Source organism: Crinia signifera, chromosome 7 (genome assembly GCF_055691185.1).
Source record: "Crinia signifera chromosome 7, ASM5569118v1, whole genome shotgun sequence".
NCBI classification, from domain to species: Eukaryota; Metazoa; Chordata; class Amphibia; order Anura; family Myobatrachidae; genus Crinia; species Crinia signifera.
In genome coordinates, this window is record NC_139223.1 from 122638818 (window position 1) to 122654759 (window position 15942).

The 15942-nt window shown below is 45.6% G+C and overlaps 1 protein-coding gene across 1 annotated transcript in view; it reads right to left on the reverse strand.

Moving 5' to 3' along the window:
* Nucleotides 1-12642: 12642 nt before the first annotated feature.
* Nucleotides 12643-15942, reverse strand: part of LOC146020505 (C-X-C chemokine receptor type 2-like) — a 28204-nt gene continuing 24904 nt past the window's right edge. Inside the window, exon 3 of the mRNA XM_083153696.1 lies at nucleotides 12643-14876. Within this exon, the coding sequence (XP_083009822.1) occupies nucleotides 13806-14861 (1056 nt within the window). The 5' untranslated portion in view covers nucleotides 14862-14876 and the 3' untranslated portion in view covers nucleotides 12643-13805. The remainder of the gene's footprint in view (nucleotides 14877-15942) is intronic.

The window sequence follows — 15942 nt, forward strand, 5'->3', positions numbered from 1 at the left end:
TAGGTCGACATGTCACAAGGTCAACAGGTCGATAGGTCGACACAATCATTAGGTCGACATGGTCTAGGTCAGCGGTTCTTAAACTGTGGGTCCTGTTCCCAAAGTGAGTCCCAACCTTCGCATGGGGTCGCGACTCCAGTTTGCTGACCATCAGGCTGATTACTTTTGTAATCTCAGACACTGATTCAAGGAGTCTGAGAAATCTGTTGCATTGTTTGTTATTTAGACTCCTCCCATCATTTTGTGCCTCCACAATGCTGCCGTGTATGTGCGGCCTGCTGACTACACATGTGATGTGATGACCTTCTGCAGTAACTTGCAAAATAGTTTGAGGACCCCTGGTCTAGGTTGACAGTCAAAAGGTCAACATGGGGTTTTTCACAGTTTTTTTACCTGAATGTCGACACAGTCAACATGGACACAGAGGCCGCTAACCTGCATCCAGCGCTGCGGCGGCCGCATCCCAAAGCACATGCACCAACGCCCACCCACTCCACTGGGGGGGGGGGGGGGTGCATTGCGATGCACAATGAAGTCTTCATCACCGATGCAGAAGCCCATATACCTAAATGCATCAGGATTTAGGGGAAGAAGCCAAAATGCTGAATCCACATCTATTTTAGCCATGAGATCCCCCAGACCAAATTACCTCACCATGGACAGGGCATTGTCGAAAGACTGGTATGACACTGAGCAATGTTCCATGGGAATGACGTCGTTAACAAAGATCACCGAGGATAAGACAGATGCTGCGTCAAATGAAACTTCCCAGGAACCACCCCTACCGGTGAATAAACCAGGTTCGCCAATGGTGGCTCCGAAAAGGGCCTGCCATGCGGCCCAACTGAATCTCCGGTACTTGTGTAGTGTCACAGCGCCAGTATGGGGGGGGCTCGGTGGTTCGCTACGCTCGCCACGCTACGCTCGCCACGCTACGCTCGCCACACTATTTAAAATCAACTCCATGCCAACATGGATAGTGTAGGTATGAACTATCCATGTTGGCATGGAGTTAAGTTACTTTTTTTAACATAGTTTGTGGTGAGCGTAGAACTGGCGCCGTGAAACTACAAGTACCGAATCTCCTTATTTACCTTTTCCCGCAGCACACTGGGGAAAGTGCGGGCCTATTGCAAGTTCCGAAAGGAACCACCCCGAACTTCCCCCACCACCGACAGCTTGAAACCCCGGCTAAAACAAGAAACCAGCCACCTCCCTGTCCAGGTACCAGTATAGCCATTGGGCCATGGCTTCTACCCGTGCTGGATTATCTGCTCTACCGAGCAGGGCCAGGGGCGGCCGACTTTGGGGCTGTGGCTGGTCCCACCCTCCATGGAGGGCGGCCACCTCGAAAGCAGTTGGAGGCCGGGTGATTGCCCCCGAATTGATTGTAAACGTGTCGAAACCGACAACGCTGACCCAGCGGGCAAGAGGAGTTGTTAAACTCATAACACTTCCCCTTAGCCAGACCGGAAGCAAGCGGACGCCCCCCTGGTGCGAAATGCCTCATGGGGGGGGGGCACCCCCTGCAGGCCTTTGCAGAACAAAAGCCTAAGGGGCCGTGTCAGGTGCAGGCCGAGCACCTTTGATGGCCTCAAGATGTACCCTGGTCACCTCCATCCACACCTTGACATCCTTACATCCAAAGTCCATGCCATCTACCTGATGTAAACTGGGAGCTGCCTGTTGCAAGTTCCACCAGAAGTAGGGACATGCTGAATTCCTTGCAAGGAGCATCCCTCCAGCAATTGGTGAGGGAGCCCACTCGTAAGGACGCAATATTAGACTTAATACTTACAAATGGTGACAGAATATCTGACATAAATGTGGGTGAAAACCTGGGATCCAGTGACCATCAAGCAGTATGGTTCAAAATAAAGACAGAGACTGACTCATCGCACACAAAAACAAAGGTGTTAGATTTTAGGAAGGCTGATTTTGTAGAGATGGGAAACTCTGTAAGGGATTCTTTGGCAGAGTGGAGGAACTTGGAAGGAGTGCAGGATAAGTGGAAAAAATTAAAAAGTGCAATTCTTAAAGCAACAGAACTTTGTGTCAAAAGAGTTAGGAAAAACACAAGAAAAAGGAAGCCATTGTGGTTTGCAAAAGAAGTAGCAAGTATTGTGAAAGCAAAAAAGTTCGCCTTTAAGAAATTTAAGCAGACGCAGAAGACAAAGAGGTGTATCTTGTTAGACAGAAGGAGGCTAAGAAGGTAATCAGATATGCAAAAGCACAGGCTGAAGAGAAAATGGCCCAATCAGTGGGTAAAGGGGGGAAAACTTTTTTTAGGTATATAAGTGAAAGGAGAAAAACAAAAAGTGGAATAATAAGACTAAAGACAGAGAGTGGAAGGTTTCTTGAGGGGGACAATGTAATAGCAGATAATATTAATAATTATTTCTGCTCAGTATTCACTGCTGAAAGAGAGGGGAAGGGGCCACAATTAAGTTGCAAGTATAGTCAGAAAACTGAGGGAGAAACAAGTACATTTACAGAGGAGAAAGTCCTCACAGAACTCTCAAAACTGAAAGAGGATAAATCAATGGGGCCAGATGGGATACATCCAAGGATACTAAAAGAGCTCAAAGGGGAGCTGGTAAAACCAATAACAGAATTATTCAACCAGTCACTAGCTACCTGAGTAATCCCAGAGGACTGGAAAACAGCGAATGTAGTCCCACTGCACAAAAGTGGAAGCAAAGAAGAGGTAAGCAACTATCGACCAGTGAGCCTTACATCAGTAGTAGGGAAATTGATGGAAACACTCTTAAAACAAAGAGTTGTAGAATATCTCAAAACCAGCAATTTACAGGATCCAAAACAGCATGGGTTTACTGGGGGAAGATCATGTCAAACAAATCTTATTGACTTTTTTGACTGGGTAACTAAAGTAATAGATCAAGGTGGGGCTGTAGATGTAGCTTATCTAGACTTTAGTAAGGCTTTTTTTTTGAATATTAAATTTCTATTGATTACAAAACATATAGAAGTATGAATATACATACAACAGTAGTAGCTTATATGGTAAACACATATAGGAATGAAACAGCGAAATACTGAAAATTACAGAATGGTATCTATACGTGTGTCCCTTCAAAACTCGAAACCTGTATATAGAAGGTGAAAAAGAAAACATTACAAAACGGGACAAGACAACACAGACACAGAAGGGTATAACAAGGACAGGGGGACACAAACAAATGACTCACACTTCCTACAATCAACAAAAGTGATCAAGAGGAATCGCCAGGCTCAGGCGACTGTAAAGCCAACACATCAACATGGTCGCTACTCATGGTAGATTGGCCATGTCTCTCTCGGTATTCACTCCATTTGTACCATTTTATATGGATTGAGGAGGGGGGGGAGGAGGAGTATCTACAACCAGCCGTCTCGAATATAAAATGCTTGTGAGTGTTATTAATAATGGTTTGTATACTGGGTATAGACTGGGATTTCCACAGTTGTCCAATGGCAGCCTTGGTGGAGATCAGAATATGTCCCATGATGTATCTGTCGCAGCTTAGGAGAGGAACTTGGGTGTGGTGGAACAGAGCCACTACAGGGTCGAAGGGAACAGACATCCTGAGAACGTCGTTTATGAGGGAGAATACTTCGATCCACAGCGGCCGCAGAGCTGGACAATCCCAGAATATATGTAGAATTGTCCCGTTGCATCCACAGTTTCTCCAGCAGAGACAGGATGTCGAGGGCCAGATAAGGTGCAGCCGCTGTGGGGTAAAGTAGGCTCTATGGCATAGCTTATAGAACATTTCACAGTGTTGGAGGCATTTTGATACCTTAAAGCAGGATAGCGAGATAGAATCCCACTCCGTATCCTGAAGCACTCTAGATAAATCTCTTTCCCATTTAGATTGAGATGCTAATTTACCCTTCTTACCCAACAGGACAATATGTTGGTACCACCGAGATATACCACCTCTGTGGTTAGGTGAGGTCAATCTAAAATGCATAACAGCAGGTAGGCATAGGACAGTAGATGGTTTAGCCCTATAGGCGGATAGCCAGTGGCGTATTTGTAGATATTTGAAAAAATCGCCTTTAGGGATATCAAAATGAGACTGTAGTTGGGAAAAGGGAAGTAGGGAATCTGTACCTAAAATATCTTTCAAACAAATAATGCCTTTCTCCATCCAAGGGTCTAATCGGAGATCGGGGATGAGATTGGCAAGAGTTTTAATGGGGAGACTGGGGGCCGGTAGGGACACGTCAGGGTCTGCTGAGATAACAGCATGCCAGGCTTGCAGAGTAGTCCTAATTGCAACACCAGGGCCCTCCCAAGAAGGGACAGCTTGCTTGGGGAGTAACAGAAGGTCAGTAAGGTTGTATTTTCCTGCAAATGATCTTTCTATAAGGACCCAGGGTTTGGGGGATGTAACGGAAAACCAATCCCGTGCCTGACTAAGGATACATGCAGAGTGGTAGCTGCCAATGTCGGGATAAGCTACCCCTCCAGAGTGTTTCGGCAAAACTAAAATGTGCTTAGCAATGCGGGGCTTAGCACCCTTCCAAATATACCGTTAAGTAAGGCTTTTGACACTGTCCCACATCGCAGACTGTTAAATAAACTTGAAAGCTTGGGATTGGATTCTAAGATAGTTGAATGGATAAGAGCATGGTTGCAGGACAGAAAACAGAGAGTTGTAGTAAACAGAGTACAGTCAAAGGAGGGAAAGGTTACAAGTGGAGTACCCCAGGGATCTGTACTTGGACCAGTGCTTTTTAATATCTTTATTGGTGATATTGCAAATGGAATTGAGGGTAAAATGTGCCTTTTTGCAGATGACACAAAGGTATGCAACAGGGTAGACACACCAGGAGGGGTAAAACAAATGATTGATGATCTAGGTAGATTAGAGGAATGGTCAAGAGCATGGCAACTACAGTTTAATGCCAAAAAATGCAAAATCATGCACTTGGGTTGCAAAAATCCAAAGACTAAATATAGTATAAATGGCACTATAATGGAAACTACTGAGGAAGAGAGGGATCTAGGTGTCACTATTTCAGGGGACTTAAAGGCAGGTAGGCAATGTTACAAAGCAATGAAGAAGGCAAGTCAGATGCTTGGTTGCATAGGGAGAGGTATCAGCAGTAGAAAGAAAGAAGTAATAATGCCACTTTATAGGTCATTGGTACGACCTCATCTAGAGTATTGTGTTCAGTTCTGGAGGCCATATCTCCAGAAGGATATAAATACATTAGAGACTGTACAAAGAAGGGCAACTAAAATGGTGCATGGCCTACATCACAAATCGTACCAGGAAAGACTAAAAGATCTTAATATGTATACTTTAGAGCAGAGAAGGGAAAGGGGGGACATGATAGAAACTTTCAAATATATCAAGGGTTTTAACAAGGTACAGGTGGGAGACATTCTTCACAGGAAGAGGAGCAGCATAACACGAGGACATGCACTGAAACTAGAGGGAGGAAGATTCAGGGGAAATTTGAGGAAGAATTACTTCACAGAAAGAGTAGTAGATAAGTGGAATAGCCTCCCATCAGAGGTGGTAGAGGCAAATACAGTAGTACAATTCAAACATGCTTGGGATAGGCATATTGATATCCTTACAAAAAAATAAGGATCAAATATGATTTGAGGTAACATGTTTAAAAAAGGGGCAGACTAGATGGCCAAGTGGTTCTTATCTGCCGTCAAATTCTATGTTTCTATGTTTCTATGTTTCATGTAGACAGTACTAATTACACCAGAGTTGCTCGTCATATGTTCTCCAAGCGACCCCACCATACTTCCTGTGCATATCATGGACCTTATGGATTTAAAGGATGATATTCATGTGCTCCTCTGGCCAATCCTCTAGGTAGCAGGCTGCAAACACACAGAACCCCGTGGGCCAGTTGTCGTAGGACTTAAAGGCCTCGGTATCTATGCCAGCTTTCACCTTAGCGGCCTTTAACGCCTTCTTGGACTCGTCAGTTAAGCTGAACATGTCGACATAGTCACCCTTGTCTATCTTAACCCTACAGCTCTCATGCAAGCTGCACAAAACCGCAGTGTAGTCACAATGGACCACACCAGGCCAATTCCGCCTCTTCCTTTCCCTGTGGGACAATGCCACCACCCACCTCCGCTTAGATTAGCGGCTATACCTACCCGCCTTCTTCTTGGCATATCTAGCGGCACACTTGTACCTGCACCTGTACTTGCACGCCGTGCTACCCACTTCAGACCCTTCAGCAGAAGAAGATGAGGAAGAGGGACTAGAGTGAGAGCCATTGTCAGAAACCTCACCTGATGACGGCGCCTTCTCCTCCCATGTGTCATCGTGATCGTCCCAGTCTTCATCATCCTCCACACGGTCCACCAGTGGTTCAGCGCCTGCAACAAAAGGGGAAATCTGACCCGGAAAGCCACCTGCCGACACTGCGAGATGGCTCAGCCCTCGGAGTAACACTCCCCCGCCACAGAGGAAAGAGCAGCCGAGAGCAAGGAGGGGTAAAAAATGTGGGCAGCCCCAGCCAAAGCACTACTCGGTCCCCTGAAAGAGGACTTGGAGCACCCCTCTTGGCTGGATCACCCCTATCTCCATGACCACCCTGTGGACTCCCAGCCGCATCCCACCCAGCAGGCCCATGGGCAGCACTGCCTACCCCACTAACACCTGGGGAGACATTATAATCGGTCTTGGGGCCAATAACCCGCACATGCTCAGCATGGGCACCCCTCCTGTGCCTGCTGACTCCCACCTCAACCCCGCCCGTTGTCCTTCCTCGCCCGAGGCCTAGCGCTGACCTCTGACGTGCCCTCTTGTGGGAAATGGGCATGCGGTTCATGGCCTGGTGCCCTCCTAGCGGTCACGCCACGATGACCTGTGATGTCACCTCCGCCACCGCAAGCCGCACGGAACTGCTCGCATCGGCCGCAGCTAAGGTTAGGAGACCCAATAAATGCTGAGCCCAGCACACAGAAGCAGGAGAGGAGGTAACTGGAGGCAACATGTCCATAGCAGCAACCAGGCCAGAATCGGCTGCGAAATGGGCCGGAGGCAGTGGCGTCACTAGGCTGCAGCAGCCACCGCTGTGGCGTGGGGGAGCCTGTGCCAGCAGGGTCTGCAGGGAGCACCGACAATAAACATGCTGCAGTGAAGGAGACCTGTGCCGCTCTTCACTCTCCTGATCGTCCTGTGCCCACAATGTTAGTGTGACAGGGTGATGTCATGAAGTTGCTGCGGGCTGTACCAATTCAGGAGGCTGCGGTCGAGCCCATCCCCTCTTCTCCCCCTCCTATTGATGCTGCTGTCGGGTGCGACGTCACAAACTAGTGTCCCCGGCACATAGAAGAGGACTTTGTCGCTGCTTCCAATAGCGCCTTCCGCTTACCCGCTGCTTCAAAAGGTGAAGATGGGCCCTTTTCCTGCCAAAGCGTTCAGTACAGGAACTGGCTCCTTCCAGGAGCTCAAAGAAAACGCTGCTTAGCTTAGTGGACCCACGGCTGCTTTAGGTACTTCACATAGCACAGCTATAATGTGAAAGGTGCAGGGGAGGAAGAGTCATATCTGCTCTCCTTTTTTTCTCTCTTCTCCCTTGCACTGCTCTCCTTTTCTTTTATTCTCTCTCTCCCTCATCCCTCTCTTTATATCCCAATTTCTCTGTATGTCTCTTCTCCCATTCTCCTTTCAATCTCCAATTCTCTCACCTTTTCTTTCTCTCATTTTGTCTCTCATCTTTATCTTTACTGCCTCTTCACTCTCCTTTTTTTTAATTCTCTCTCCCCCTCATTCCTCCCTTTGCCACCCCTTCTCTGTATCACTCCCCTCATTCTCTCTCTCTATCAATTTCTTGTCTTCTCCCTCTGTGTACTCTAATTTTCTTTTATTCTCTCTCCCCCTCATCCCTTTTGCCCACACTTTCTGTCTTCCCCCTGCTCCTATGCGCACTCTTTTACTCCCCCTTTTCCACTCTCCTATTCTCTCACTCATTTTTTTTATTATTCTGTCTCTCTTCTTTTCTTTCTTTCTTTCTTTCTTTCTTTCATTCTTTCTTTCTTTCTCTCCTCTTCTCTCTCTGCAATTTGATGGGAATCATCTGACCATAGGTAAGGGTCATTACGGTGTGTGGCATAATGTGTATGGGGTATTATGGGGGGCGCCAGAAACTATTTTGGCTGGGGGGGGCAAAGTTTATAGTTACGCCATTGGCCGAAGGCCTAGCAGCACGCCCTGGGCGCGGGGATGGCAGCGCTGGGGACCTGTGCATTGTACAATGAGCAGGGGAGCAAACAGTACAGTCAATCTTATACCTAACAAAGGGCCAGGGATGCAGAGCACAGGGACAGCACCTCTTACCTGAAACTTCAGGACACAGTGTTTACCCTCTACATGCCTACTGCAGTCATTCCGTTATTCTTTAGCTTTCATTCATGACTTTTCTGCAGTATTTTTGCTTTCTGAATGTACTGTAGCTATTGTGTAGGCATTTGGTTGATCTATTGTTATGATTGAGCAAATCTCAAGGCCATGTTAATATAAACTTAAGAAAAGTAGATAGCATTATTTTGTATAACATGACCTCCCCAGGAGGGACACAATGCTCTGTTCCTAGATTTTCCTCTTAATTTAACTGTGTGGAAACACCTTTCTTATCTGTTAACTTGTTTAATATAGGTGATGGCAATCATAAATTAAGAGGCAAGGTTGTGTCCCTCTTCGAATGGGTCATATTGGTAGTTATGGTATATCTGTAAATGTCTTACAGACATCAATCATTGGCTGTCTGATGTCGATGGATCGCAGATCCATATTGCATGTGTCCAGTACAGGTCCATTGCTTGCAAAATCTGATATCTGTAGTGGCCCCACTAATTCTAAAACCCCCCTTGCCCTAGAGGCTTCTATAGGGATTGCAAAGCTGTCAGATTTTCCAACCTCCAGAATGAGCTTGGCCCCACAGCTAACATCATCTATGGGCTACATTTTGCAAAAAATGCCAGGAGAGGGTTCCTACTGAACCCTCCTCAGCAATAGTCATCGTACACGTGTCATGTGTGGTCAATACAAAAAGAAGCGGAGGAAAATACTTCTCAAAGTCGCATAGGACTAAAGTCAATGAAGAATTCCTTATTGTAGAGTGTTCTTGCTTTGGTATGTGGTATACATTCGAGTTCATAGAATGACAATATCTCAAAGTAAATAGATAAAGAACCGTATTAGTGTCTTATCACATAAAGATATCAATATCAACGATATGGAGGAAGGTGGTGGGCGTACCCCTACTCACGGTAGGTAAAGATATCTTCAAACTTGTAAAGGTTTCTTTTTGGTGTGGCAGCTTTATTCAGTCATCCAATGTAAGGTTTACTTATTGATGGTGGAACTCCCAAGAGTGATGAGGTGTGAAGAAAGTGGAAAAAAACACAACAGGAATCCAATATGAAAAATGTTTGTAAAATATAAAACTTGAGATTTGAGGTAAATTGATGAATACTTCAATCCACAGCATACCTCACTCACCACATAATCTGCAGTGTACAACGTATAAAGGTACAGTGCCTTTAAATAACAGTGGGCGCACCCCAACTCACATGCCCAAACTTTCATATAGCGGTTTCTTTTTGAAGACTCATAAGGGAGGCTTAGTGTTTCATCCAATTTGATGATGAAAAGGATTCTCAAAGTCATGTCATATTTATTTATTTATTTATTACCAGTTTCTTATATAGCGCATACATATTACACAGCGCTTTACAGAGAATATTTGAACATTCACATCAGTCCCTGCCCCAGTGGAGCTTACAATCTATCTACCACATGCACACACAGACATTCTAGGGTTAATTTTGTTGGGAGCCAATTAACCTACCAATATATTTTTGGAATGTGGTAGGAAACCGGAGTACCCGGAGTAAACCCACGCAAGTACGGGAAGAATATACAAACTCCGCACAGTTAGAGCGATGGTGGGAATCGAACCCATGACCTCAGCGCTGTGAGGCAGTAATGCTAACCATTACACCATATGACTGACTGTCATATGTGAATTTGACATATGTGAATTTGTAAAAAAAAACACAAGTATCAAGTATAAGGACAAGTGAAAAATATAAAAAGTGAAGACTGTGAGATGAGATAGGTGAATACTATGATCCACTACATACCTCACTCACCAAAATAAACTAGAGGGTACTCTTTACCTAGCACGGCGCCCATCGCGGGCATCGTGGCCATCAAATGCACTAAAAAACGGGTGCGACGCGATGCCCGCGATTTCCCATAGGGGGCAATGTTAAAAGTGTGATTGGACGCGATTTTACTGTTCAATGCCTCAATGCCCGCGATTTTTCCATAGGAAACAATGTTAAATGGGCCACAGAGCCCAAATAGTCCCCCTGAAGTCTGAAATGGCCCCCACAATTGTTAACGCCACCCCACGATCAACGTGAACCCGAAGCATGGCGAGCGCAGCGAGCCCGCGAGGGGCGGCGGTACCCGTCCTCCGACCTTTTCATACCCCCACTATCCACGTCGGCGTGGAGTTGACAATAGAATAGTGTGGCGAGCGCAGCGAGCCACCGAGCCCGAAGCGTGGCGAGCCCCGCGAGGGGACGCGGATACCTTCACAGGTAAACGCGTCCCTTCGCGGGCTTCACAGGTAACCGCTGCGCTCGCCACGCTTCGGGCTCGGTGGCTCGCTGCGCTCGCCACACTATTCTATTCTCAACTCCACGCCGACGTGGATAGTGGGGGTATGAAAAGGTCGGAGGACGCGTACCGCCGCCCCTCGCAGGCTCGCTGTGCTCGCCACGCTTCGGGTTCACGTTGATCGTGGGGTGGCGTTAACAATTGTGGGGGCCATTTAAGACTTCAGGGGGACTATTAGGGCTCTGTGGCCCATTTAACATTGTTTCCTATGGAAAAATCGCGGGCATTGAGGCATTGAACAGTAAAATCGCGTCCAATCACACTTTTAACATTGATCCCCATCGCGTCGCACCCGTTTTTTTAGTGCATGCGATGGCCGCGATGCCCGCAATTTTTTACCCCCGATGACCGCGATGGACATCGTGGGCGCCGTGCTAGGTAAAGAGTACCAACTAGAGTATGTACATACCACAGTGTCTTTTAAGTGATGAATAATGATGGGTGTACCCCAACTCACATGCTACAGTACATTCATATAGCAGTGTATTTTCCAGGAGACCTTGGATTTCTATTCGGATATAATTTCCTAGTGATCTCGTAGTGTTGATTATAAAAGGTAAGTGAAAAGAAAAATCCAATGTGTAGTATGTTTGTATGGGGGTTTGAATACCCACAAACACCCAATGTGCATATAATGAAGAAGTGAAAAACAAGAGTGGAGGAGAAAAGGACGTACCTAACTCAGATTCTGAAAAAACTGAATTCTGACCTAAGCTCTCTCTCAAACTACCATCCCATCTCTCAACTTCCTCAACTCGCTGACTAGGTGTCATCCTTGACTCTGAACTTTCCTTTGTTTCCCACATTCAATCTCAAAATCATGCCACATGCACCTAAAAAACATATTCAAAATTTACCCTTACCTAACACAAGACACTACACCACTACAGTCCATCATGAATGCAGCTTCGAGGCTAATCTTCAATGCCAGATGTTCATAGTCTGCAAAGCTACTCTGTCAGTCACTTCACTGGTTACCTGTATTATACCGTATTCAATACAAAATTATTTAACTTACGCACAAGGCCATAAACCAAACTACACCAACATAAATCTCTTCGGGTGCCAAACAGTTACTCGACAGTCGGGATCCCAACAGTCATTACCCCGACATCGGGATCCCGGCAGTCAAAACCCTGAGTGTCCCAACGGCCACCGGCTATTCTCCCTCGTGGTGGTGAGCGTAGCGAGCCACCGTGCCCGCAGCGCGCGAGTGCAGCGAGCCCACAAGGGGCTTTGTTGCGCTTTCCCCACTGTCTGAGTCCGGCCAGTCGGGATCCCGACGTCGGGCTAGTGACTGTCGGGACCATATACCACACCCATCTCTTCTCTTATTTCAAAATATTTTCCAACCCACTCCTCACAAGATCTATGTCTCTCATCCACACTCATTACTTGCTCCCATTCCCGACTGCAGAACTTTCTTTGGGCTGCACCCACTCTGTGGAATGCCCTCCCAAGCACAATAAGACTCTCCTCCAGTCTCCAACCTTACAAGCGTTCCCTGAAAACTCACCTCTTCAGACAAGCTTATCAAATTTAAGAACCAGCCACTTAACCTTCACATACCTTTCCTATCTAATCACATCCCCACTGTACAGTCCACACATATCCACTCTCTTCTATTCTTTTTCACATTTTCCATCCTCCTGACCCATGGCCAAACTGGTGGGTAACCGTATCATACAGCACAACACCAGGAACCTTTGCATTCTGGTGGAATTAATGAAATGCAAGAATATCTATCCTTGTGTATCATTGACTATTTCCCTATAGATTGATTGTATTCTTGCCTGCAGGGCCCTTATACATTTGACTGTCTGTAAATACCCAGTTTGTTGTATAACTGTCTCCTATTGTAAAGCGCAATGGAATATATAAGAAACATAATAAATAAGTCCACCAAACAGACCCATAATATATGAAAAAAATATATATTTTTTAAATTTACAGTCTTGAATTCATAATGATGTGTAGACATTTTAGTACTTTTCTGCTGTCATCATTATATGGATTTTATTGTAACAGAAAAGACAATGACGACAATATGCAAATACTATTATTGCTCATGTAATAAAGCTAAAATAAATGTGGCATTTTCTTTCCAAGGGAATACAAAGGATATAGCCTTTCTAAAAAGGTAATGAATAATACATTATCTATGCTCATAGCTACTTTGCTAAAATTACCATGGAGCTAGGCCTAGGTACTAGGCCTTGGAGAGTAAAAAAGTGGAGAGAGATAAACCACCAACCAATCAGCTTGGAACTGTAATGTTTCAAACCTAAGGCCAGATGTACTAAGCTTAAAACCAAAATAAAATGAAGAGTGATAAACTACCAGCCAATCAGCTTATAACTGTTATGTTACAGGTTGTGTGTGTGGATGTAAAATAACAGCAGCTGATTGGCTGATACTTTATCACTCTCCATTTTATCACTATTTGAACCTTAGTACAACTCACCCACAATTTGTATCATGACAATTAGAAGCAGATCGGCTGATACTTTGGGCCTGATTCTGGTTTAATCGGTCCCCGGCGTATTCCGCCTCTGTGCATGTGTATATTTGCATATGCACATGTGTACGGACACATTCAGTAACTTGCACAGTTGCCGAGATGTTTACACAAGGGAGAGACGGGCAAGGGGCTGCCGCATGGCGATGCCCAGTGTTTCCTGGGTGTCTCCACAAAAATGGTAGGTTCGCCCAGAAAAGACGATGGGAATTCCCATGCAAACGCATGTGGCCAGCTGCCTGCCAGGGGTGGGCGGCTGACGTCACAGGATGTCAGCCACCCTCCCCATTCTCTAAGCCAGAAGTCTGACTTATATTTGCGAACAGGGGAAAAATTATTAAATGAGAATCAGGCCCTTTATCTCTCCACACTTTATCACTGCCCATCACTCCATATATGTTTTCTTAATCTGACATTTCCTTCTTAGAACAAAAGTTGAAAATTATATAAGATGTTAATGTAGACCACAGGGTAATATTGCATGAAATGGTTATTAGATTAAAATTTAAACTGATTAAGCAGAATTATTAATTGTCCACTTTTGTTGTAACCCCATAATCTGTGAATTTAGGTCCATAATGAGACTCTCCAATCCATTGATAATACTAGAGTGTTGTAGATGTATTCCCAGATGTGGACATGACGGATGAGGCCCGGCCATAATAGGAAAGAACCTCTTTGCTGATAATTCCCTTGCTGGCCAGGATCCTCAGGAAGCTGTTTCGGAATTTTTGGCCTATAAAGGCGTAGAGAAAGGGGTTTATACAGCTGTGGCTGTAGCCAATGATTTCAGTCAAAGACAGTGCAACACCCAAATGATTTCTCAGCTCGCATGTTTCGTTGATATACCCTGTTCGCATTAGGGAGTCTACAATGACGGTGATGTTGTAGGGAAGCCAGCAGATGAGGAAGACAAGAACAACCACAAGGATGACCTTCATGGCTCTGTGTTTCTGATTATTTTTGGTCTGGAAAAGAGTTTTAATGGTAAAACCATAGCAGAAGAGTATGATGACCAAAGGTATGAAGAACCCAACCAAGTGCCGCCCAATTCTTAAGATGACCAGCCAGCCCTCTGTGTTCTCATTCCCAATGTTCTCATGGCAAACTAGTCCACTGTTTGGGGGCAGAAACACATCTCTGAACCAGATGGTGGGAAATGATATAAGAAATGAAAATATCCAAATTGCCATGGAAATATATTTTACCCAATGCCTCTTCTGTGTTACAGTTTCCGTAGCATGCACAATAGCCAAATATCGGTCCACACTTATACAAGCCAGCAGCAGAATTCCGCTGTAGATGTTAACTTCTTGTAATATAGAAACAAATCTGCACATGTGAATCCCAAACACCCATTCATGGGCTTTGTAAGCCGCCCAGAAAGGCAAAGTTACAGCAAACAATAGGTCAGCGATGGCCAGATTCAGGAGGTAGACATCTGTGGAGGACGTCTTCAGCTTGTTGTAGCGAATTACCAGAATCACAAGACTGTTGCCGACTATATTGAGTAGGAAAACTAAGGTGTAAATCACAACCATTACATATTTATTGAGGGTCCATGGATTCCTACATGGGGCTGTATCGGAAGGCGGTATATAGGTGGAATCATCTGTGGAGTCCTCAAAATCATTGGGGTCAAAAATGAGTGAGTTGGACATGTTTGTCTTCTGAGGCTGTTGGGAAGAGTAATCTGATTATAATAGAGTTCAGAATGAAATACAAATATAAAATCTAAACAGCAAACCTATGACCTGGACTGTACCGTCGATTGCTACTATCATATTCTTATTATAAGGGAATATGCTGTAAATTAGTATTTGTTATGCACTAGTTATGCCCCACAATTACATTATCATTAAGACAAATACTGTATCTCTAAAGTACAGGCTACTTAGCAACAACAAAAAACGGGGATATTTTTGAGCTGTCAGCAAAGCAAAAAATAGGCATAAATGTACACTTTTGCACAACTACGGAGGGCAGCTTAATTCTAAACTGCAGTGTATAAATAAAGCTGTCCACAGTACTTGTTTCCTAGCACGGCCACCCCGATTTCCATCGGGGTGGTCGTGTCGGAAAAATCGCGTCGGTCGCATGTGAACCCGAAGCGCGGTGAGCGCAGCGAGCCCGCGAGGGGCGGCGGTGCGCGTCCTCCGACCTTTTCATTCCCCTACTATCCATGTCGGCGTGGAGTTGAGAATATAAAGTGTGGCGAGCGCAGCGAGCCACAGAACCCGAAGCGTGGCGAGCGCACGCATATTACTTCACAGGTATACGCGTCCCCTCGCCACGCTTCGGGCTCGGTGGCTTGCTGCTTTCTATATTCTCAACTCCACGCCGTCATGGATAGTAGGGGAATGAAAAGGTCGGAGGACACGCACTGCCGCCCTTCGCGCGCTCGCTGCGCTCGCCACGCTTCGGGTTCGCGTCAATCGTGGGGTGATGACGGGGCCATATACAATGTGAAATGGGTCATATTGGTCCATTTCACATTGTTTCCTATGTGAGATGGACTTAATCAAGTCCATCTCATCTTGTGCCATTATAATGGCACAAGACCGACGCAATGCTCCCGATTTCAATGTTAAAAATTATTTTAACATTGAAGCCTATGGGGAAATCGCGGGCATCGCGTCGGTCGCGTCTGGGGCCATGTTAATGGCCGCGACCGACGCGATGCCCGCGATTTAAACTTTGACGGCTAAATGGACCTGATTTCAAAGGAAATCGGGTCCATCG